Genomic DNA, 25,172 nt, shown 5'->3' with positions numbered 1-25,172 from the left:
TTTGGCAGTCAGTCTAAATTCAGCAAGGCTGAAGTCTTTGGCTTCCTGTGAATTTCTTCCCTTGTTAGTTGCTCTTATCACTGAACATCGAATGACATTTTTCCTGCTTCTTCTAATACTCAAGCAAAGAACCTCCCTGACCAATATCCGATTTTGTTTGAGTCCTGACACCTAAAGCCTGCTGTCCTGTCCTCAATGCTGTTCCGTACTCCTGAGGTTTCAGTCTGTCGTGCGGTGACTCCCTCGGTCTGCTGCTCCTTGGGCTGGCTCGGGAGTTCTGTGCTATGGTGATATGTCTGGGTGAAATTTGTAAGTCAGCCTACACAGCCAAACCATGTGGCTTAAAGTAATTTTTATCCATCTTATTTTTTACTCTTAGGCAATGCGGAATATCAATCCCAGCACAGCAAATTCTCCAAAATGTCAGGTAGGCTCTTATCTGATATTTTAGCATTAAAAAAAAAAAAAGATATTAAATTAGGAAAGCGAGCAACTTGTGCTCCAGGGGCCTGTCCTCACTGAACGTTAGCCCAGGGTGTGACTTTGAGCCACCTTTCTCCCAAATACTTACGTTAACATTGCCGTTCCCAGAAGGTCTACCCTGCCTGCTTCCTCCCTGCTCCTTCCAGAGAGCTTCTAGCACTCAGTTTGATTCCATGGAAGTCTTGTTTTATTCCATATTGAAGTGTATTATGTCACAGTTGTACATCCTGTCAGCCTTGAGGTGTGCCTGATTTTCATTTGCGCAGCTTAAAATAGTATTTATAATGATTTATAGGAACTAATTCCTTGAACAGTAACAAAATGGTACAGCTTGCTTCCTTGGGTAGACTACTTTAAGACATCTTAAGAGAGTCACGATAGCACTCTTAGGTAGGAGAAAAATTCTTCCCAGGGCATTCCAAAGGAAGAATACCACAATTATCAGAAGAGGGAAGGGTCTGCTTGGGTCGTGTTTTGGATTTCTTTGTTGACTTTATCAGCTTGTCTCTCTGATGAACCCCAGAGAGCCCTGGTTGAGAAGTCATCTTATTTAGATGGAGAGATTGCGGCCATTTGTCCTAACTCAGGCACTTATCTGATTGAAGGGAAGAATCTCAGTCTTGAAAACAAACAGATTATCTGTGCACGGGGTTCACAAGATTTAAAGGGCTGAAGAGCTAGGGGGTCATTGCACTTTTCGCGGGTGGGCAGAAGCCACCCCGCGCCACATCATGCGCCACGGGCTGAAGAGCGTGTGTCCCCAGGAGCTGTGGAAGCGGGAGTTGGCAGAATTCCATTCACTTTGGCCACTGTCGGTGGCCCACCGGAGTCCATGCTGATAAAGTCAGAGATAGTCCCTGTAGAGACCAGTTAACTTTGGGAGAGGAAAAACTCTGTTCCTTATCCCCTCAGTGCCTTCTTCAAGCAAGACATCAGGTAAGGGCATAACTTGGGAAGTTGTGTTCGGTAGAGCTGAGCGCACCCTCGCGGTGAGAGCCACTGTAACCACGTTAGGCCGGCAAGAGCCCATAGCTCGGGTCTTTAAAAGTGAAGATACTCCCCTTGCTTTTGCTGTGAAGTGTTTCTGAAAGGAGGCTTTTCTTTGTGATGAGTGAGGTAGAAACTAAGGAGCAGAAATTAACTCAGGTGAGATTTGGGTTTAAGCAAAAAGTCCTCCGTGCCAAAAGTGTTTTGAAGTTGTTTCTTTTTTTTCCTACTGAGATCTTAACCCGTAAATCTGATAAATACCTTAAGGTCTTTATATCATACTTGAGTGCAAGTGTAAATAGTAGCTCTTATTAAAATTATCAGGAATTCTTAAAAAAAATTTTTTTTTGGTAATAAAGTTTCAGAAAAGGTGAGGCTTATAAGTAATAAAAATTTTATTAAATTTGTATGGTATTAAAATTGCAGAGTTGATTCCTTAGATTTATTTAAGCCAGAACAAGAAATCTGAGAGAGGTTTTCGTTTATGTTTTTTTAAAGATTTTTTTATTCATTCATTCGAGACACAGAGATACAGAGAGAGAGCATGAGCCGGGGGAGCAGCAGACTCCCCGCCGAGCAGGGAGCCCGATGCGGGACTCGATCCCAGGACCCCGGGATCATGACCTCAGCCAAAGGCAGACACTTAACTGACTGAGCCCCCCAGGTGCCCCTGAAAGAGGTTTTTCAAAATCAACTTTGGATGTGTTGGAGAATGAAACCTCGATTTGTTGTATAAGTTTTTACTTGTCAATGTGTTTACCTGGCAGTTGTGAGGATGTCAGTGAATGTGACCACGTTTGGTGTGGGGTTAAACTTGGAGTGGCCCAGAAGCATAGAATGTGGGGTGTTTGTGTCATCCAAGCATTTGTGTTCTTCCCTGTTTTCTGGATGGCCTTAAGGTAGATACCAGGAACGCTTTCCAAAGAGGGGTCTTCTCCGAAGTGAGATGGCTTAAAGAGGGTTGCAGGGATAACCAGGGAAGCCGGGAAGAGCTTTCCAGCCTCAAGGAACAGAATGTACAAAGGAATAATGGAGAACAGGGGGTGGATCCAGTATTTGAGTGCCAAACACTGTTCAAAGTTTTATTTTACTTTTCTAATAGGAATTAGTGCACATGAGTTAACAAGCAACATGAAATCAGTGTCATTACTCTATAATTAGATATGTAATTATATACTTCAGATGCTGTGGGATGTGGGAAGGTACCAGACTTCAAAATGTTTACAAAAGTAGTCATTTCAAAAGCTTGTCTTTTAATTTTTTCCGAATAGGATTAACTACACAGATCTGTGTTCTGGTCACATAAACTGACGTCAGTATGGGAGAGGTTAATGCAGAATTCTGAAAAATTAAGACCACTTTAAAGGCATTAGTATATCTTAGTTAAAGGTGAAAATTATCAGCTTAATTTGTTAGGGTTTGTTTGCAGAATTTTGGAAAAACTTGTCTTCAGAGAACTTAAAATTTTTAATTTCATTTTGATCACTGCTTTTATGCCTCAAAAGCTATTTCTGTTCTCAGAAGAAACTTTTTGAAACTATCAACTTCATCTTTGCTCCGGGAGGCTTAGCCTTTAATGCTCAATTTTCTAGTTGTATCTCTTTCTAATATATCAATTACCTCTTTGTAAATTGGGAGACCTTTAGAGAAAGTTAGGAATGCATCACAGTTTCTGTTTCAAGGTCTTGTGAAACAAAACACTTTAAGAAAGATAGTGTCCCCTGAGTGTGAAGGAATGTTTTTACCTTCTCTTGTGCCTGAGAATGTGGTTCCCCAATATGGGTGAGATGAAGTGGGATTCCATAGCCTCCCGCCCCCGCCCCAGCTGTCGTCAGTAGCTTCCTCTTCCTCCTTCCCTCCCTCTGGCTGTGAGCACTCTTCTGTCCTCTTGCCCTGATTCTGCTCACGAGCATGCCCCCTTCCCTCTTGCCCACCAGGATTCTCCAGTTCCTTTATAAGGCCTGGGTCAAAACCCATCTTCATTGGCCTTCTCGGGATTCTTGGAACAACTCAGAGCATAGAAACAAGACTGTGCTGTGTCTAGATAGCTTAAGTTAATTTCTGAGCACATAGTTGCTTCAGTCTTCATAGAAAGTATAGCTGCAAATATTTTGCAACTAATGAGTATTAGTTGTCATTCCTAACGGGTAGTAATAAATACACATCAGGGTCAGTCGCTGGGTCAGCGAGTGATGAAGCCCATCGTGTTCGTGTGGAGGGTTAGCCTGCAGTGATGAAGAGGGTTGGGTGTCCATAGTTTTGGCCAAATGGAGCGATATAATACCACTGTTCAGGGCCACGTGAGAACAATGGCCATCAACCTTGTTTCCCCTGAATTTAATAACAGTAAAGAATTTGGCTTTTTGTTCCTCCAAATTGTCTTTCCTGTTAGCAGACACTAGAAAAGCTGTTTCAGAGTCCAGTTAACTTTTCCCGAGATTGTCGCTCCTCTTTTTGAAATCCTAATGTTGAATAAACCGTAAATTCATTTAGGTGTTTTCTTGTGAATAAAAAATTTCATATTTTATTTTTAATAAGCATGTTGGAAACTCTGTAAGCCTCGTACCCGCATACTCTGATAGGTTATCTCATTTGTTTTATTCATTAAGGTCTCTATAACTTGAAGAATGTTAAAATAAAGTTTATTACTTTAATTGACATTATAATTAATACAAATTATAGAAGACCTGATTCTAGAGATCTGTCAGAAAGAGTGTTGAATGCCAGGATAGTGCAGGAAACACCAAACTGCAAGTCTGTTTTGGAGATCATCTTTCAGAGTCCAGTGCCAAACAGTCCCTAGATCCGTGTGTACACATTTTTTAAGTAAAAAATGTTGTTCTGAAGTTGAAGATAATTTGGTAAAATGGCACACACATTACAAAACAAAAAGCATTTTAAACATTGCCTAAATGTGTTAAAATCCCTGCAGACATAATGAAACATTTGTGGCTGCTAGAAGCTGAGCTGGGAAGCAGGGTACGGCAAGGCCGGTCTTGAACAGCTACAAGAAAGGGCTTTTTCCTCCTCTGTTTTTAAAATTGTGGACATACACTGCTATCACTAAGACAAACTATTTATTATAAGATGTGTATTTTCAGAGTTACTCTCCATTTCTAAATTTGGATTTCTAGTTCACTAAACTAACCTTCCTTAAGCAAATCGATGACCCAGAGAAAAACAAACAAACCTTCAGTCGCAGGCCATGTGTCGCCGTAGCTTAGTGCTCACTAAAGACAAAATTGCCTCAAGGAAGGAATTAAAATTGATGTTGTGTTTTGTAGAACTTTCTATAAATGGAGTCATAATTTCTCACCTGTCACGATTATTTTGAGATTCATTCATGTTCTTTCATTTTTCCTTTTTATTAACTAGTATTCCGTTGTAGAGCTATCTTGTGATTATTTATCTTTTCACTTATTGATAGACATTCGAGTTGTTCCAAATTTTGACTTTCTGGAGACAAATGCTTTGATTTCTCTTGGATACCCTAAGAATTCAGTAACCCAGAAATCGTCTAAATGTTTCCAGACTACTGACTTCTACTGCCTTTCTCCTTATTTTTCTAAACGATGTGAACCAAAGTACTGATTTCATATGGGGCCAAAATACTTTAACTATCATATATATATTATCTCAAAGTGTCTTTTTTACCCAGCGGGAAATGATACTGCTATTTAAGTAGGAGGAGAGAAAGATAAAAAGGACCAGTGGCTCACGGCTAGATCCCGATCCATAAAAGTCCAGTGTATAAAGCAGGCAAACTTGTGTTTGCCCTTGTAAACCATCCTGGAAAGTTCCCTGCAGACCACGCTGGGACCATCCGTTTTACTTACAGTGCAGAAAGCTGTGACTCCAAATGTGTCCCAGATTAGCTAAGATTTACAAGCTCAATGGGAAAAGCTGCCACATTTTTGTATTATTACGGAAGAATATGAGCTAAAAATACTTGCTTCATTTAGAAAAAGTCAAATACTCTAAAAGAACTTTTTGACCTTTGAAATACAGAAGCATGATTACATTTTGGCCAAATTTCCTATAACTTGTTTCTCCGTTTTTGAAAGTCTGTCAAACTATTTATTCTAACTACCTTTGGGAAAAAGAGAAGCTTAACAAACTTGTATTTTTAGCTTCGTATTCTAATTTTAGGCATTTGTTCAGAGTAAAAAAACTCCTTAGAGATAGACATAACTTTCAACATGAACTCTTTCAACTGAAATCCGTTTTTCGAGACGATCCAATTATGTCCCAAAGCTTGTTTTTGAAACAGCTATGCCAGATTTACCCAATTACAAAATAATGTCCATATTCATCCAAAGTGTGTTTTGCTAAAACTACTTTATCGCGCTAGAGTAAACTTACTCTGTATAGGTTTATATAGATATTTACAGGCTTTGTTTTTAAATGCAGTATAATGGAGAAAAAGTTTCTATGGTATGTATTTTTTGGTTTAAAAATTCAGATTATGTAACATTTCACAGTTATGGAGATTAGAATTATTTTTCTCTAAAGTCACTAGTAAAAGGTCTATACAGCTCTGAAGCAAATTTTCAGTATTCTTCTTCTAAAATTCTTAATTTTATGTAAGTCTCTTCACCCTCACATTGCAGTTGTTGGCTAAGGATACAAGGAATTGTGATGATTCCTGACAGTGAAAAGCCGTGATTTCCCTGCTCCTCGCTGGGAGCCGGGCGGCGCCCGGAGGAGGTCTTCAGCTCCCTCTGACTCCGCCCTCCCTTTCCTGTGGGATCCGATGAGGTAGAGCGGGGAATAAGACACTCCCCCAGATCTCCACTTGGCACCTGCCGTCTTAGAGTTGTGTCTGTGCGGTGTGTGGTGCTCACATGTGTGTACTTGTGTGGGAAGTGCGGGTGTGTGTTCTTACATTCAGCTGTGCTCCAGTCTTGAGTCAAGGAGGGGAAAACAAGGCATCAGTGCATACAGTTTCCTTCCCCTGTTTTTGACAGTTTCAAATATCAACGGAATTTTTCCATCTTCCTTGCTGAATCCAGTGAAATAAATTACATTAACAACAGATGAAAATATTAACATTAAGAATTAATGACTTGGAGGAGGGGTTACCAAGTCAACTTTAATTACTTAAAGCAATTTTGTCTGATACTGAGCTATGTTAAGAATGTATCCATTTGGGGATAATATGTGGATAAGTTATTATACCTCAGTGAAGCTGTTCAGAAATTACTTAGGGGGTCTTATCAATCGTGTTCTTTTTGCTGTAACTAGAAGTTTCAAAACCGAGCTGAATACTCATACCTTGATACGGTTTCTACAACCTGTGTAGACATGTCATTGTCCTTCTCACGTTGTATTTGTTTTCATGCCAGGTTCTCCCCTACTTGGTTAATAACGCTCACAGCCTCCCACCACCACCAGTGGAGTAAAATGGCATTTTCTCCTTGACCCTTTCAGGCTCACTTTAGATGGGTCCCTAGATGGCTCTTAGTCGTGGCTCAGATACAGATTTGATGAGAAGTGTGTCTCTCTAGTCCTTCGTGGTGCTCGGGCATCTCCTTAGGCCTGTCTCCAAACTCACTTCCTTTGTGAGTCTGGAGAGTTGGTTCTGCACTTGGGCTGGCAGAAATTCAGTAGTCAAAGACAGCAACGCGTAAAAATTCGGCAGCTTCAAACAAGCAAAGTGGCAAAATCCAAAGTAGCACCTGACAGTGAGCTTTTACCTTCAAAAAATAATCTCAAAAAAGTGGGAACTTTATAAAAAAGAGTAAAATAAAAATTGGTAAAAATAGTAAGCAACTTATCAGTTATTTTAGTAATGCCTTACTCGTTGGTGTCATGTCCCATGCTTGATCTGCAGAAACAGGTGCATGCCTTTGACGAAAGTGAGCCTGAATGAGGCTCTTGTGGAACTGTCACAGGTCCTCCTGGAGTTCGGAAGATCTGCAGCCTCCCCTTCACCCAGAGCCCAGGCTTTGAGTCATTTTCAAGTCTAGCAACATAAATTCTTCAGAGCATCAGAAGTTACTCTTTTATGCTCCAAAACCATCCGTTCATTTGGTATGCCCTTCAGGGACAGAGGAGAAATAAATCATTACAATACTGTGTGATAAGTGCTAAGAGTATGTTACATACATGCTCAAGACTGTTAAAATCATCACGGAGAGTTGCGTGGGGAAGGGAACCGAGTGTGAAGTAGGAGGGAAGGAAGACGTGTTCTAGTCAAAAAAGCGCACGTGGAAGGTCCTACCGTAGGCCTAGCGGTGGGGAGGGCACCCTCCCTGTGCTAGAGAACATGGAGATGGGGGTCCACAAGCCGATGGAGAGCAGACAGGCGACAGGAATCCCCAGAAGCCACTGGCTGAGCGGGCTGGCCTTTAGCAGGAGGAGGGGAGAAACACCTGTTTTCTGAGAAGTTACAGACATGGTGTGACTGAAGACGGCCTTGTAGGAAGCAGGAACGGGTGGTGGTAGGAGGACCCAGAAAGCCAGACTCCTAGCTGGCCTCAGTGATCTCACTTAAATGGGAGGGAGGTGCAAATGGACTTGACCACGTGGCACCTGAGAGCATGTGCCAGATGCAGGGTGGGGACCGAGAAAATGTGAGGAAACGCTGCCCAAAAATCAGAGAGTGGTACCGAGCACCTGTTCAAGGCCAAAGACCATTGATTTATAATAACAGTCTGGGTAGCTGTTTGATTTTTCTCTAGCATTTCTTAGCAGTCTCAGTATAGAAATGAAGGGAACACTTTTTTAACATTGATTCAAGGTGGCAATTTGATGAGATAAAATTATGTGTATGTTTCAAGACGGGAAAGGTGCTCATGTGTACTTCACATGATCTGCTCAGAGTTCAAGCTCGTAGGGAAGGAGGAAAAGAAACCAGAAATTGGCCCATCAAAAGATGCTCAACAGCACTCCTCATCAGGGAAATATAAATCAAAACCAGGATGAGGGGCGCCTGGGTGGCTCAGTCAGTGAAGCGTCTGCCTTCAGCTCGGGTCATGATCCCAGGCTCCTGGAATCGAGCCCCGCATCGGGCTCCCTGCTTGGCCGGGAGCCTCCTGCTCCCTCTCCCACTCCCCCTGCTTGTGTTCCCTCTCTCGCGGTCTGTCAAATAAATAAAATCTAAAAAAAAAACCCTACAATGAGATACCACCTCACACCAGTCAGAATGGCTCAAATCAGCAGGAAACAGATGTTGGCGGGAATGCAGAAAAAGGGGAACCCTCGTGTACTGTTGGCGGGAACGCAAGCTGGTGCAGCCACTCTGGAGAACAGTATGGAGGTTCCTCAGAAAGTTAAATACAGAGCTACTCTACGAACCAGCAATTGCACCTCTGGGTATTTATCTGAAGAAAACAAAAACCACTAATTCAAAAAGATACATGCACCCCTCTATTCACTGCAGCATTATCTACAGTAACCAAGAAGTAGAGATGCCATGTCCATTCCCCTGTCAATCACTCACCAGCCTAAGTGTCCATCAAGAGTTGAGTGGATACACATGTGTATGGATGTGTATGTCTTGCCGTTTGTGACAACGTGGATGAACCTACAGGGCATTATGCTAAGTAAGATAAGTCAGAAAGACAAATACCATGTGATCTCACTTATAAGCAGAACCTAAAAAACAAAAAACCAAGCTTCTAAATAGAACAGATCGGTGGTTGCCAGGGGTGTTCGGGAAGGGGATCAAAAGGTTCAAACGTCCAAGTTACAAAATAAATAAGTCATGGTGTTGTAACATAGAGCATGGTGACTGTAATTAATAATTATTAGCTATAGTTAATATTGCATAATAAATGCATATTTAAAAGTTGCTGAGAGAATAAATCTTGAAAGTCCTCATTCTAAGAAAAAAATTTTTGTAACTGGTGATGGGTGGTAGCTAGACAGATGGTTGTGGTGGTCACTTCACTGTGTACTAGTATGAGTCATTCTGTTGTCATACTTGAAACTAACGCAGTCTTGTATGTCACTTACACCTCAAGGTATTTAAATTTTTTTTTAAAGATTTTATTTATTTGAGAGAGCGAGCACAAGCAGGGGAGGGGCAGAGGGAGAGGGAGAAGCAGGCTCCCCGCGGAGCAGGGAGCCCGACACGGGGCTCGATCCCAGGACCCCGGGATCATGACCCGAGCCAAAGAAAGATGCTTCACCGACTGAGCCACCCAGGCGCCCCTCAATTTTTTTTAATGGAAAAAAAAGCCAATCGACTGGAATAGTAGGAGAGAGAAGGAAGTAGAGTCCCTGAGGTCGGAGGGAGGGAGAGTGGGACTGCAGTCATGTGGGAGCGGGGCCGGAGGAGACAGTGTCCCAGGAAGTGAGATGAGCGCGTGCACGGTTTCGGGGGAGCAAGCCGAGTGTTCCGAGTGCTGCTGAAGTGGGGTCCGTGTTGTTGCCAGCAGCAGTGGTCGGTGGCTGTTGGGGCGTGATGCCGGGGTGGTGAGGGTGGGGGGCCGTGCACACAGGCGCAGCGACATGACCAGTGGTCTTCGTCCCAGACGGGACTCCAGCCGGAAGCCACCTAGTCTTGTGGGGGGGTTCAGATGGTGGAGGTGAAGGTCACTAGGACCCTGAAGGTCGAGGAGCTGTCATGTTGAGTGAACCATTCACCCAGTAATTAGTGTATAGATAACTCGGGTACCAGCATGTCTTAGAACTACTGTAGTATCAAAATGGTAATGAGCGTTAAGTGGTGTTTTAAGATATTTGCAACTACAGTAGGATGTGAAAATGCTGTCCACTGATGAAAAGTCAGAGGTACAGCAAATACGACCGCTTATGGGCTATATCTGTGTTTGAAGAGAATGCGGAATTTCAGGTTAGAAGTGCATGAAAATGAAGGTGAATCTTCTTCACCCAAGTTCACCTCTGGGTTCTGGCACGATCCTCTGGTTAAGAAGCCCCATGTAAAGGACGGTGAATTCATCGCGCAGAAACCTGAATAAAAAGCAGTGATTTCTGCACGGAGCGGAATTCATGGTGTAGGGGTGAGGGTGCAGAGCTCGGACCGTCTCCCCGGTGGGCGTGCCTCCGTGAGCAGCTGGCAGTGCTCTTTGTGGTAAAAAGCCACATTTCAAGTCAAACCAGAAAGGCCAAGGGAGAGGGAGCCTGTGCTCCCACAGACAGGAGGGTCATGGGAGCGTGAGAGGCCTGGGCGGAGGAGGTGGTGAGAAAGGACGGAGCAGCAAGGAAGGTGTCAGGACAGTTGGAGGGAGTTGACCCGGCTTCGAGGTCCTGGACTCTCTGGAGGCTGAGGCAGGCCCTCTGGACGCATTTGGGCGATAGCAACCCCCAGTCTCGGCCGGGCAGTCCAGGTGGAGTGGAGTGCTAAGAGATTGTCGGGTGAGCACAGCTCGAGATGGTGGGGCATGAGGTCGGGGGGGACGCTTGAGAGCAGGGGTGCGGGGACGGGGGCCTGCAGTCATCATCCAGTGTTGTTTCTCCGACTTCACTTCGGCACGGACAGAATCAGATGAGGGTCGGTGAGTAGAAATGAACTATAAGAAGCACTCTTTTCTGAAAGACCACACTTGCCATCCTGCCCCATAGGACGGGTTTGGGAGGGGCCAACGTAAGGGAAATAATAAAATGAAATCAGGTAATCCAGTGAATCTAGTCTGGGGTTCATAAGACTAGATAAACCTTGAGTTTAAGTAACTTAATTGTGGAAGAACTTGGTCTTTCTGACCAGGTAGCTTGTTAGCTTTGAGTAGGTGTTTAACACCTGAACTCTGCATACTTGGCACTGTCAGGTGCATTTTATTTCTGTAAATCAAACTGAATTTGTTATCAGTAGACTGATTGTTTGTGTTGGTTTTTTCTAGGAATTAGCTCTTCGTAGCCAGTTACCAACACTGGAGCAGGATGGTGGGACTCCAAACCCCGTACCTTCCCCTGGGATGTCTCAGGAACTGAGAACAATGACCACCAGTGGCTCGGACCCCTTTCTGAACAGGTGGGTGGGAGCTGCCCCCGGCCGGCGTCCGAGAAAGGCTGTGGCTTTCCCATGAGCCCCCGCAGTGCCTGGCACAGCCGTGGGGACCACACACTGTGCTGTAAGTGACCTCCTCCACAAATGGCAAGTACTGCGGGGCTCCAGGCTTCACAGCTGGCTCCTTGGGGAGGACACGTTCCCGGTCACATGTCTGCTTCTGTCTGCACTGTTGACAATCCGTGATTTCACGTGGCAGAGTCGTGAAGGAGCACGTGGGTGCCTTCGGTGACGGCGTCGTCCTTGAGCTCACTGAGGCCGGCGTCCGCGGGGCCCCCACCCCCCCGGGAGGAGCTTGCCACGGGGCGTGGGACCTGTGTTTCCCCGCAGCAGCTCCCAAGGGCTGTAGCTCAAGGACATGAAGTAGAAGGTTGTGCCTCCTTCATATACACGTGCGCGCGCGCACACATGCACACACACGCACACGCACTGCCATCACGGGCAGGGTTGGCTTGCAGGTGCTTTTCAGTGAGTGCACACAGACGCCTTCGTATACGGAGCTGCGTTGAGCGCTGCAAGCCGACAGGTCTTTGCCTGAAAAGCATTTAAAACTAAGGTTTGACGACAGTTCATCCTTCTAGGCCGTAAAATATTGATGGGGTTTCAGTTTTAAGAAATACGGAAAAAATACTTTCTTTGTACTTTTGGATTTTGGGTTTTTTAAACCAGTTTTAAACAATGCACTTTTAGGGGCACCTGGGTGGCTCAGTCGTTAAGCGTCTGCCTTCAGCCCAGGTCATGGTTCCAGGGTCCTGGGATCGAGCCCCACAATGGGGTCCCTGCTTGGCCGGGAGCCTGCTTCTCCCTCTCCCACTCCCCCTGCTAGTGTTCCCTTTCATACTCTCTCTGTCAAATAAATAAAGTCTTTAAAAAAATAAAAATAAAAAAACAATGCACTTTTAAAAACATTTAAAGGTACTTTGATTTAAGAAAGCTATTATACTACACTTTCATTTCTCAGCAGATAAATTGAAAACTTCCCAATCTCAGAAAAACGAAATTTCTCTTATTCTACCAAAACATTTAGTACAATAGAATTTCCATCGTTTGAGCAGTCCTTTTTTTTTTTTAAAGATTTTATTTATTTGAGATAGAGCGCATATGAGAGAGCACGAGCCGGGGTGTGGCGGGGGCTGCACAGGCAGAGGGAGAAGCAGGCCCCCGCGGAGCAGGGAGCCCTGACATGGGGCTCGATCCCAGGACCCCGGGATCATGACCTGAGCCGAAGGCAGATGCTTAACGCTGCGCCACCCAGGCACCCCGATCATTTGCTTAGTCTTGAGATTGGGGCTGGTGGCCTCGTTTCTTAGGTTTGATTTTGAACGCCATCTAAAATGTATTTTAAGTTTGTATTTACTCTTCTGACACGTACAGGTCAAAGTCCTGCCGAAGTTTGCGTGTATGTACACAAGGTTATAGTTCTGACCTTAACTGAGGTTAATTAGGAAAGGTCAGAGCCACAGAACTTTTTTTTTCCCCCACAAGGAGAATTTCAGATTAGTGTAATTCCAGTGTCCATCTGAGGGCCTGTGGAGCTCCAGGGGTAAAATTAGACTATGTAGAAAAGCGGACATATCCTCTGGTAATCATTTGTGAAGATTCTTCCTGAGAACGTTTGAGGGGCTCTGAGCTGTCGCTGGAGATTCTGTTTTCTGGTAAAGATCACAGGTTCTTAGTATAAGGGCAGCATCCTCTGTTGACTCTGTGTCGTACCCCCAGTTTCTGACATACTCATCCACCTGGAACATTTGTCTGTCAGGAACCCTTGACGGTTTCCCCATTGTCTGCTACTGGATTCGTATGTATCCCGTAGGCTCCACACACTTGTTACCCCCACTCGCCACCAAGCTGACTCTCAGCCCTGCTGCAGCATCCCCGTCTCCCCTTTACCCCGAGACCCTTCACGGTCAGGTCCAGTGTCCCCCTCCATGAACCTTTTCCAAGCTCCCCCTCTTGGTTCTCAAAGCACTTCGCTCTTGAGTGTGATTCGTTAAGGTACATGTTCATCTGTGTCCTCGACGGTATGCGTCGTCGTTGTTGCCTCTTTATCCCCAGAGCCTGGGCTCATGCCTGTCCCGCATGTTTGTGGGATGAGTGGGCCGCCGGCCGTGGACAGGGAGGTGGCCCCCATGCTTGTCCCGTGGTGTGGACAGAGCTCCGCACAACGGTGTGAGCTCAGCTCTAACGCACCAGGGTCTCCAGTGTCCGGTGCGCGCCCTGCGACGTGCTGCCGGAGTGGAGTGGCCTCCAGGCCCTTGTCCCAGCTCAGGGCTCAGGACTGGATGAAAACAGACCACATCCTGAGGCCTTCTCCAAAGCAGCACTACTGTGTACACACGGCCTTCAAGGCACATTTGTGTTTCCCGGGGTCTTTGGGAGGCTTCTGGCAGAAGTGTGAGAGTCATCGGGGTTTCAGTATAACAGTGAGGGGAGGGAGGACGGAGCCGCTTCTGTGGGGAATTAGGGAAGAAGTTTGGGGGTTTGAGCTTTCAACTTGGAGCAACTGTTAAAGCTGAGCGGTTTTTTGTTTTTTAACTTTTGTGTGAGCTAAACAGCTGCTTTCGTGTCCGAGCTTGGAGGAGAGTGAAAGTCCGCGTCACCGTCAGAGACCATCTAGACTGCACACGTAGCTGTCAGATTTTCTAGAATTGGCGGAACCCCGAAGTTCCCAGCCTGCCGTGTGCGCCGTACTGGCTCAGGAAAGTGTTGTGTGTGTGCAGGAGGATTCTTACCACACGTGGGTGTGACTTCATTTAGCCCAAAGTTAAAGTCCGTCTTCACTCGTATTTTTCTATTTTTCCTGGAGGTGTGTGCCTTAGAGTCATTCATGTTGTTGTTTCAAATCTCTGTCCTTTAACTGGAACTCTAAGGACTCCTCTCTCATGCTGAGCTGTTTGGGTTTTTTTCCCCCAAACAGAAGTAAGGAGACGTCTCAAGGCTAGGGGAGTTTTTTTCCTTTTTTTCCTTTTTTTTTTTTTTTAAAGATTTATTTATTTATTTTAGAGCACACGTGCGAGTTGGGACAGAGGGAGAGAAGGTCGAGCAGACTCCCCGTAGAGCGCGGAGCCCTTTGCGGGGCTCGATCGCACGACCCCGAGATCACGACCTGCCACGTAACTGATTGAGCCTCCCAGGGCCCCAGGGGACTTCTTAGCTCATCGGCAGTGACTCGTCCCTTTGGGCCCAATCCAGAAAGGACTTCTCGTTCTTTGATTTGGGTTGATTTTTCCGTGGCTTGAACTCTCTGCCTGAGTCTGGTGCGGGTCTGTGTTCCCACCACGGCCTGTGCGTCCCTTGGGAAACGGAGACCTTGAAATAAGTGGGCTGTGTGGATCCCCCGGCTTCAAACGGTATCACAGAGAAAACACCCACCCACAAAGACAAGTGTCTGTCTGTGAGGAAGGCTGCGAGCCTATCTTTTTTTCTTTTCTTGCCACCAGACCCAGCCCCGTAGGAGAGATCGGGGCCCCTTCAGGCTGCCCGTCTCGCCCCGCCGAGGGCTGCGTCTGAGCCCTGGCAAAGAGGGTGGGTGCTCGTTCGTGCGCGGAGGTGTTCACGTTGAAAAGTTGAAAATGGAATCGCTGGAACTGCCGGTCTTTAACGCCCCTGTTTTGTAGTGGCACCTACCACTCGCGGGACGAGAGCACAGACAGCGGGCTGAGCATGAGCAGCTACAGTGTCCCTCGGACCCCGGACGACTTCTTGAACAGCGTTGACGAGATGGACACAGGTGGGCGTCCTCCCGGTCTTGGTGGGCGGCCTTCAGTGACACAGGTGTTGTCTCCGGGACTGGGAGCAAAGGCTATTGGGAAGAAAACCAGTCACGAACCCCGTAAACTTCCACTCCGATCGAGCCTGCTTTGTTTCTTTATGGCAGTTTGCAGTTAAAGTGTTTTCCCAGTTTTTAAGCACAGACAGCGTCGTTCTATTTGAACACAGCTGGTGATGGGACTTACTCAGCACTTAGGATCCTGAGTTCGCTGGCAGGGCAGTGGAGGGCCCTCTCAGAAGTCCGTTGTCACGGACCTGTGTGGACTCAGTGTCCGCGTCCCTCTCCCCTGGCGTTTCTGGTCCAGCGTAGGTGTTGGGGGCTCGGGAGAGCAGGGGAGTCAGGGAGCCGCTCCCCCTGGGGCTTGCCTGCTGACCCGACTGCCCCGCACTCCGGGCGCTGATCGGCTCTCCGGCCAACAGCTTCTCAGAGTGTTGGGTGTGTCTTTTCTGCCTATGCTCACCAGCCCCTCCTCTTTGCTCCCCTAAATCTTCACTCACCCGCAGGTACCCCTGCATACCTGGCCCTTCCCCATCATGCTGTCCTTGCCCTTTTCTCCCCATTGCTCTGTTGTCCAAACCCCTGTGGCTCTTACTGGTTTATGGCTGCTGAAGCTCTAAGGAATGTGGTGCTGTTGTGTTCAGGAACGGTGTCATGGCAGGTACAGCAGGGACCCCCGGAGGAGAGCTAGAAGATTTGTGTAGTCACGGACTTCGGGGAGGCTTGTTTTGCTGTTGGGAATGTGAGTCTTCAAGAGCAGAATGCGGTTTTCATGCAGTGTCGTTATGTTAGTATTCCGCAAAGGAAGCTTCAGGGAAGGGGGTGTGTCCCGATGTTTGTATCTGATCTTACTGCAGTGTGTGTTTCTGGGGCGTCCACAGTGATGCTCTCGTGTATAGTGGCCTGGCTCTCTCCTTGCTGGAGATAATGTTTTGAGGGATTTTTATTTCTTTCACGAGCCCCTTTAGTGCCAAGCACATAGTAGTAAGCACTTGAGCTGTTGCTTCAGTATCTGAACAAATGTGGAAGCAAAGGTAAACTTGGCATTATTTTGTTTTCTGCGAGTTGTTTAGCCTAAAATAAACCCTGGGCATTGGCTCAGGAGGTCAGTGGGGAGCGCTTTTCTTTCTCTGCGTTTCCAAATGCACTCATACTAGAGCTCTGATGGTAGCTTTTCGAAAGGGACCTTATTCTCTTTTTCTCTGCCCCAACCAGGTGACACTATCAACCAAAGCACCCTGCCCTCACAGCAGAACCGTTTCCCAGACTACCTAGAAGCCATTCCGGGGACGAACGTGGACCTTGGCACGCTGGAGGGAGACGGGATGAACATCGAGGGAGAGGAGTTGATGCCGAGTCTGCAGGAAGCTCTGAGCTCTGACATCCTCAATGACATGGAGTCCGTGTTGGCTGCCACCAAGCTCGATAAAGAAAGCTTTCTTACATGGTTGTAGAGCCCTCAGGTAGACTGAATTCCCAATCTGTGAAGGATCTAAGGAGAAGTTTCCCAGTAAGCCAGTCGCAGTCTCTGGCTAATGGCGACAAAGATGAACAGATGTCCCGCAAGAAGACTCTCTGACCCCCTGTTGTCCTTCCTCGTGCATTGCTGCTGTTGACGTGTTGCTGGCCTCTTTCTCAGTTGGCTCTGGAGAATCAAAACCTGTCTGCTTCTTTTACCGTTGTAACTACTGTCCGTTTTGGGGGCCAGGGGAGGTGAGCCTGTTTGGATGATGGATGCCATTCCTTTTGCCCAGTGAGGTGTTCCCGATCGTTGTACTAAATGCTCAGACTTGGAAGTGAACCGCTTCACGTCACAGCATTGACCTTGATCAGGCAGTTGTTTCTTTGGCCGCCAAGCCGAAACTGTTGTATCGATGTTCCGTACTTCATGCTGATTGGATGCGCAAGCGGAAACCAAGGCTGAAGACTGTTTTACTTTCAGTGGTTTTTTCCCCTCCTAGTTCTATCATTAGTCACATAGTGACCTTGGTTTTATTTTAGGAGCTTATAAGGCAGGAGACCGTTTCCATAGAAATATATTGATTATTGCCACATACTCTAGTATAGATTTTGGTGGGTTTTCTTGTGGGTTTGTTGTTTTGTTTGTTTTTGTTTTGTTTTGATTGGTTGGGTTATGTTTTTTTGTTTCTGGTTTTTGTTTTAGTTTTTTTTTTTTTCCAGAACCTAAGACAAATTACCATAGTAGCCACTCCATTTATAGTTTAGCTTTGGGGCAGTTATTGTAGTTCCTTCGGTAAAATCTACATTTCCTGATTTTTTACCATCTTATTTAAATCTTGATTATCCGCTCTCTCTCTATATATATACCCACACACACACACTTATAATGTTTATAATAGTGTGATAGCAGAATGTATCTTTTTTTTAAGGTTTCCCTACTTTCCAGTTTATTTTAAAACGGTAGTTTTGAATGTATGCATTTAGAATACGTGACTAGTAGTTTCTATCCCACAGGTAGTGTAAATCTGGTTGGGGCAGTCTGCAACATTAGAGGTAGCTGAATGTTCTAGAAAGGGCCGTTGTCACGGACAGTGTCTAGAGTACTGTATGCTCTCTGGGCACGCAGTACCGTCTGATGAATTTGGAAGAAGCAAACAAGATAAGGCTTTATTTTCCCCTTGACACTCCCTTGGACTAATTTTGAGCCTCGATGGGAAATCACTAAGTAGGTTCATAATGTACATGACAGAAGTAAGCTTTACATAGTGGGTTACCTTCCTTTAGCTTTGGAAATTTACCATTGCCCTAGTTTTGGAAGTAAATTCTAGTCCTTTAGTTCTCATTTGTAACAAACACATTAAAGACTACATTGAAATATTGCCTGCAAGATTGCTGTTACTTAAAAAACACTTGCTCCTACTTCTCTGTGCTGAGAATTGACCCTGGACAGTATATAGGATCCTGCCAAGGTTGTGAGTTAGCTGGTAAAGTGATCAGATTAATAAATGTATATCGGTAGTTGAATTTAGCAAAGAAATAGAGATAATCATGATTATACTTTTATTTTTACAGGAAGAGATATAACTAGAGTATGTGTCTACAGGAGTAATAATAATGGTTTCCAAAGAGTATTTTTTAAAGGAACAAAATGAGCATGAATCAACTCTTCAGTATAAGCTATGAAGGTAACAGTTGGTCGTGAATCATAGCTGGTCCCTCTGTGATTAAGGGTCTTTCAATATTTCTAGAATAAGCCCTTATTTTCAAGGGTTTATAACAGACATGAAAGCTTTTTTCCTGGCTAAAACTGCTATGGAAAGCCTCAGCTTGGGAAGATAGATTTTTTTTTTTTTTTAATTACAAAATCTAAGTGTTTTGACCCTTTAGTTGAGAGGACTGCAAAAGTTAGGAGTGAGAAGTTTTATATTAAGTACTTTCAGTGCTCAAAAAATGCAATCACTGTGTTGTATATAATGATTCATGGGTCGATCATTTGTAATTATTGACTCTTAAGGCTTTTTATTAAGAAAACAGCAGAAAGAGTAAATCTTGAATCAAGTCTGAGGGGAAATGGCCACTGTGCAGATTCATTGATTTTTTTTTTTTTTTTGAGAGCAATAATGAAATTCTACCTAGAATGCATAACTGAGTATATGGATGATCCAGTGTGGTGGTTTTTTTCTCACATGCTGCAGATCAGAGCTACTTGGAAGGAGCGCTTACAGTCTGCCAGTAAGCCACGGTTAAGATCGCATCTTGAACATCAACGGGGTAGCTTTAGACTAGGGAGCGGGTGGGAGCGTGGGAGGGGTCGTGAGGACTTAGTGGGACCTTGATAGAGAACCTGGTAAGCTCCTTTTTTCCCCTGTAAAGACTTGTCTTGCATCTTGCTGTAATTGAAGGCAGTTGTTCCCAAAAGTTCAGTCACTTGAGTGTGTCCACAAAACGGGAATACAGAGTTCGTGTCCCCGAGACTCCGGTTTGCCCGGTCACCCTGCACTGGGGGACCCGACCGCGCCCTCTGCACTCACCTGAAGGACACATAGCAGTCCTTCCTCTTTCTGAATTTGAATCACAGCCTTGATGTGGTCTGTCTTCTTCTGTGTCCTTGTTTCTAATGTTAACGTGTTTAACTGCTTCTTGGTTGTATTGGGTAGCATCGGGATAAGATTTTAACTGGGTATTCTTGAATTGCTTTTACAATAAACCAATTTTATAATCTTTAAATTTATCAGCTTTTTACATTTTGTGTTCTTTTCAGTTAGGGCTTCTTAGATCTGCTTACGTTGATGGAGGACACTGATGTGGAGTTTCAGATTTTCCAAAGCACTACTTGTGGTCATAACTATTTTCTAAATATAGTGCCTTTTTTAGAAAAGGAAAAAAAGAACATTAAGGAAGTGACTTTTATATACAAATAATATTGTTTTAAGTATTCATATGAAATAGATGCATCCTACAGGGAGCTTGGCAGAAACACTGAAAAATAACCGTTAATTAATTGTAACTCATAATTCGTACCAGTCAGTGTTGAAACTCACAGTGCAGAGGTGGGAGGTGGTATCCAGTGATTAACAAGTTCATAGTTTTTGCACATCTGAGAGATGAGTGCTCAGATGAATTTTGTCTTCGGCAAGCGTATTTTTATAAGAATTGTGGGTGTGCCTATTTTAACAATTGTTTTCTGTATCATGAAAAGTATTCTCCACAATTTAAATGTTTTATATTAGAGAACTCTTTAATGCACACTTGTCAAATTTATATATATAGTACCCATATTACCTTTTTATTTTTTGTTTTAGATGTAAGAGCATGCTCATATGTTAGGTACTTACAGAAATTGTTACATTATTTTTTCTTATGTAATACCCTTTTGTTTGTTTATGTGGCTCAAATATATTCTTTCTTTAAACTCTTCTTTGTTGTTTTTAACGATTGATATATTTAAGACTTTTTTGGCTTCTTCACGGTCTTCCAATGGAACAAGTACAATGAGAAGGAAATGAAAGGTGGTTGTTGTCGTGACTGGTACGCAGGTCTAAACAGAAGGTTGGTTTGGCATTTGGGACTTTGGAAGTACGGATATCCTTCTTTGAACCTGATGCTCTGTGCTCTTCGGGCAGACCATCCGCACTGATGGTGGTGTGTCCGCAGAAGACAGGGAACCGCACGGAAAAACTGAGGGGGCTTCACAGTCTTCAAAATAGCCTGCAGTTTTATTTCTCCAGGATACTTTCTCATGGTCTCCAAAATGTAACACTTACATTAGTGAAAATAGTTACTGTTTTATAAATAAAAACATTCACAAATTTAGGTGGTAGGTCCTGAACTTTAAGAAGTAGATTTGATTGTCTTTGACGATTTATTTGTGTACTTGTGTAACATCTTCAGTCTTTGACACACATCAGTTTTACTGAGGGAAATCTGAAAACTTCCTATTTTGTTACGTATACTTTCTTTACAACAGAGGGACACTCATTTTGTGGCCCTTGAAATGTATCCTGTCCCTTGTCCGAAATGCAGTGGTGGTGCATCTTGGCTCAGAACCGTATCCTGTGTCTCTCGCGAGGCGGCTATGCCGAGAGGCAGCGTACTTTCTGTGGGGTGGCTTGAAGTCCGGTGGCAGGAGGCTACCCTCCTCCTGATCCTGTGGGTCAGAACTCTACAACCTGTAAACCACTGGCCTGGCCGTGTGAGGCAACAGGATCTGCACAAGAATGTAGGTAATTTGGATGTGGAAGCGTGCCCTCTAGAGAGAACAAGGATATGCATTCTAAGTGTTTCGGAGGTACTAGCAGTCCTGCTTAGAACCTGATACAGAGTAATTTACTTTTTTTTTGAAAGATCCAAACTAAAGTAAAATAGCTCCATAAATGAATAAATGAATTGCTCAGCTGGGGTAAACAGAAATGGTTTTCCGGAGACAGAGAAAGCACAGTAACTAGTAAACCCACGTGGTGACCGGGGATTTGTCGGTAGACGGGGAGCTCCGCGTCATGCCCCCGGCTGTCCTCGTGTCAGCTGGGGTTGCAAAAGAAGAGCGTCCCCCGCCCACCTCCCGGCCCCCATCATATGTGCTTGTCGTCTGTGGGAGCAACCAGCTGCCCCTGGTCCCCGCAGCTACAAATTACATTAGGTTCATGTTCACTTCTGGTGAGAAGGTCTGGCTTGACTGCTGGGTAAACGTGTGCGCTCCGGGGCTCCGCGTAGGCTGGTGCTGCCGAGATCAAACACGTACCGTGCCGTCCCTGTCCCGCTTCAGACTGTCGGCATGGAGTTGCTCTGTTTCACTGATCACAAGAAACTTGATAAACCGTCTTTTTTGATGAAAAGTCTAATTACCGAATTAGACATCAAACCATTATGCGACATCTAGTACTGCGGTTTTTCCAAATCACACATGGAATGTTTTTGCCATATTATCTCGATATTAAAAAAAACTCTTACGTAAAATTGGTAACCTAAGTGTAAACATAGCCTTGACCTGGCAGGCTGCATCATGTCACTAGGGAAACAGGTGCAGGATTGAGGCGGGAGCAAAAATATGGGATTGAGAAGATACTCTGAATTTTAAAATCTGCCATATATATATATTTTTTAAAGATTTTATTTATTTATTTGACAGAGAGAGACACAGCGAGAGAGGGAACACAAGCAGGGGGAGCGGGAGAGCGAGAAGCAGGCTTCCCGCTGAGCGGGGAGCCCGATGCGGGGCTCGATCCCAGGACCCTGGGAACATGACCTGAGCCGAAGGCAGACACTTAACAACTGAGCCACCCAGGTGCCCCTAAAATCTGCCATATTTTAACAGAAACTTCTGAACCAGGAGACCTGACATCCAAGCTGCTAGGATCCTGTCAGAAGTTTAAAAAACAGCAACAAGAAAACAAAAAAAACCAAAGGGGGGAAAGACAATCGGTATCTGTGTGCTATTCAAAGCAATATTTGGAGATAGCTGAGCAAAGAGCCAACTTTGCAAAAATCCCTAAACAGCTAACCTGGTGCTTAGGATGGTTTTGCCAAAAAGGGGGAAACTATTAAACGCCAGTTACTGTGACTTGTGAACTTGATCTTAGTTCATACTCGAAGTGCACGAGTGGACAGGGCTTGGTTCTCAGTCAGGGATCCTCTTCAAGAAACAGAACAGGACCTCAACCGGGAGGGTACCCTTAGCACGCCCCACTGCACGGCGGACTGACTTATCAGGGAGAGGACACACCTCACCTGTGGGATCCCCCCGTGGATGTCCCCAGGTGTCTTCTCCCCTCACAGCGTCCGTGGAGAACCGCCGTGCTGGGTGTAACGTTCAGTGTGGGACGCCGTCCCTCCGGAGGCCGTCTGCGCCCCTCCAGCTCACGTTCTCAGGTTACGGGGCATTTCCCCGAGGTTGAAATGATGCCCCGGCCAACTGAAAGAAACGTGTTTTCCCAGCGCTGTAGGTGCAGTGGCAGGATCTGAGGGAGAGCATGCGGTGGGCGACCTGCACCAGCTCCCGAGCGTGGCTGTGGAGTCGCCTTTGCCGAGGAGTCGCCAAGCACGTCTCCCCACTGAGCCCCGGAGCCGCGTCTGCAGCCGGCCTCAACGCAGGCCTCTGGGTTGGCTGCGGGTCAAGTCGGGGTATCACATCTGCAGGGGATTTGGTCACTGGGGTGACCACCAACCCAGACCTTAGATCTTAACGAAAGATGCAAAATCAGGCTCACTGAGAGCTTGAAGCCACGCCCTGCAAACGTACACGTGCAGATTCCAAAGAAGCCATTTGCCCCGTGTTTTCTGAGCTCCGGGAAGTCTCGAGCCAGTGGTATTGTGTGGGGGAGAGTGTGGCCTTGAGATTCGGTTGTCCGTGATCACCCAAACCGTGAACAACAGTGGAGCTCTTCTGCATTCCAGGCCGCGGGAATTTCCGTGCAGTTCTGCAGTGGGATTTGCAGAAGGACAGCGTGAGCCGGGGTGCTGTGCGGTCAGCAATCTGCTGATGCCCCGGGCACGTGTGTGTGAACCTGCTCAGAACGCCCCTGGAGGGACACGTGGTTGATCTGGAGCAGACTGGCAGGCCGGGCCACACCGGGAATACTGCTTGGGAAACTGAACACTCATCCGGACTAAAAACGAACTATTGGCCAGTCTCTCTGTTAGTCCTCCAAGGTCATTAAAGCAGAAATCCCAAGGCCTGAACACTTCCAACGGTCTCGTAGTTGTGTTCTGCTAAATGAGGCAAATTTCAAAGCAAATTAAGTTTATGCACTACCACCATCACTTACTGTGGGGCCTGAAGACAGACGTTCTCGGTCAAGAGCGAAGTGAAAATACTCCACACGCTGTCCCCCGCTGGCAAATGCTCCGAGAGTGCCTGGCAAGCCAACCAAGCCAACCGACATTCCTTAGCAGCCGTATTGTGTTTTACATGACGGTGATCTTTCTCCATACTCTTACTTAGACGCACGTCATTCAGAACCCTTCAGATCTGAGTAGGCCTACCGGGGCGTTTGCGTAGACACGCGAGGCTCTGCCTCGCCGTCAGTATACACGCCGAGTCCCCCCCATTCTTCTACTGGTGTGCTATTCTTTTGTGAAGATTTTACTTACTGTTTATTAGAACACAAGCAGGGGGAGCAGGAGAGGGAGAAGCAGCTTCCGCGGGGCTCGACCCCAGCACTTGCGATGGGGACCCACGTCGAAGGCAGACGCTTCACCGGCTGAGCCCCCAGGCGCCCCAGCGAGTGTGCTGTTTTCAATGAACGGTATTTCATTACCCCACAACTTACCAAAACATGTCCATGTATTTACCTTATGTGATCGGACACGTCCTTTAAGATGGAGGTGCTATCGCTGTTCTCAACCGTGAGCCTCAAACCGAGGCCCAGGGCCCGCAGCGTAGTCTCGACGTGACCAGACGTTGGCGTGTAGCCCGCACCGGGAAGTGCCTGTGTCCGCGGCTCGTCAGACTCACTGGGGCTCAAAACCATCCTCCCTGGGCCCTCGGCTCCCCGCCGCCCGGCCGCACGTAATCCTGGGGGGCGCGCCCGGGCCGGCGGACGTGTGCCCGTTCCTTCAGAGGCTTGCGCACGTTGGCGCAGCCAGCACGCGGTCGGCTGGTACTTGCTCCCTGCGGCTGCTGGAGGGACAGGAGCGGGGACGCCAAGTGCCGGTGCCGCGGCCGCGGCGGCGGCTCGGCGGAGGCCCTGAGAAGAGCCCGTGGGAGCGGCGAGTCCTCCGCGGGCCGGACGCCGATGGATTCCTCGGCGCCCAGTGACTCCTGCCTGCAGCCCCGCGGCGGCTTCGGCCCTGGTTGTGCAGGTAAACGTGGCTCGAGGTCGCTCATCGCTGGGCCCGGGACGGACGCCGCCCCGCCCGGGGCTGCTCAGCTCCCGCTCCAGAGGCGGGAGCGCGCGCGGCCAGCGAGCGGTGCGCCTTTGAAGGCCTTCAAGTGCAGGCTCTCGAGCGGCGCCTGAAGTCAGTCACGGCCGAACGTAACCGAAGAGGCACAAGAGCAGCCTGCACGCAAGCCGGTCTCGGCGCGCACGTCCGGCCGCCGGCCGCGGACTCGGGCCCTCGGCCTTGGGGGTCCGTCCCTCCGTCTGCCCGTGGAAGCCGGGCGGGAGCCGGGCTGCGGGCCCGGGGTGGCCGTCGTCCGGACACAGACACTGGAGAAGGAGGGGCGGCCGGGGCTCCGTCTTGGGCTCAGGGCCCGCGGTCGCGCCCCCTGCCGGGCGGGGAGGCTGCTTCGCCCTCCGCCCCGCCCCCCGCTCGTGCTCACGCTCGCTCCCTGTCCCCCTCCCGCTGTCTCTCTTTAAAATAAATGAAGTCTTTAAAAAAAGAACTGGGGGAAGGCTGTCTGAGCGGATCTCCAGCTTGTGAAACGTCCCGGCCTCCCGGGGCCAGCGGCTGCTCAGAGACCCGAGCCCGTGGGCGGGCCGCGCGGAGGGTCACGGAGCAGACACGGCCGCGGTCGGCCTGAGGGGAGCCGAGGCCGGAGTGCGCGGCGCCAGCGCGGAAGGC

At 46.9% G+C, this 25,172-nt stretch overlaps 1 protein-coding gene across 2 annotated transcripts in view; it reads left to right on the top strand.

The window, feature by feature from the left end:
* Positions 1-20,268, top strand: part of YAP1 (Yes1 associated transcriptional regulator) — a 111,333-nt gene extending 91,065 nt beyond the window's left edge. For both annotated transcript variants that reach the window (XM_044919245.1, XM_044919244.1), the window contains exons 6-9: positions 380-427; positions 11,277-11,407; positions 15,061-15,173; positions 16,428-20,268. In XM_044919245.1, the coding sequence (XP_044775180.1) occupies positions 380-427; positions 11,277-11,407; positions 15,061-15,173; positions 16,428-16,666 (531 nt within the window). In that variant the 3' untranslated portion in view covers positions 16,667-20,268. The remainder of the gene's footprint in view (positions 1-379; positions 428-11,276; positions 11,408-15,060; positions 15,174-16,427) is intronic.
* Positions 20,269-25,172: the final 4,904 nt, after the last annotated feature.

This window comes from Neomonachus schauinslandi, chromosome 11, assembly GCF_002201575.2.
Source record: "Neomonachus schauinslandi chromosome 11, ASM220157v2, whole genome shotgun sequence".
Taxonomy (NCBI): Eukaryota; Metazoa; Chordata; class Mammalia; order Carnivora; family Phocidae; genus Neomonachus; species Neomonachus schauinslandi.
The sequence above is the reverse complement of the archived record's forward strand: the minus strand, read 5'-3'. Positions and strand labels throughout refer to the sequence as shown.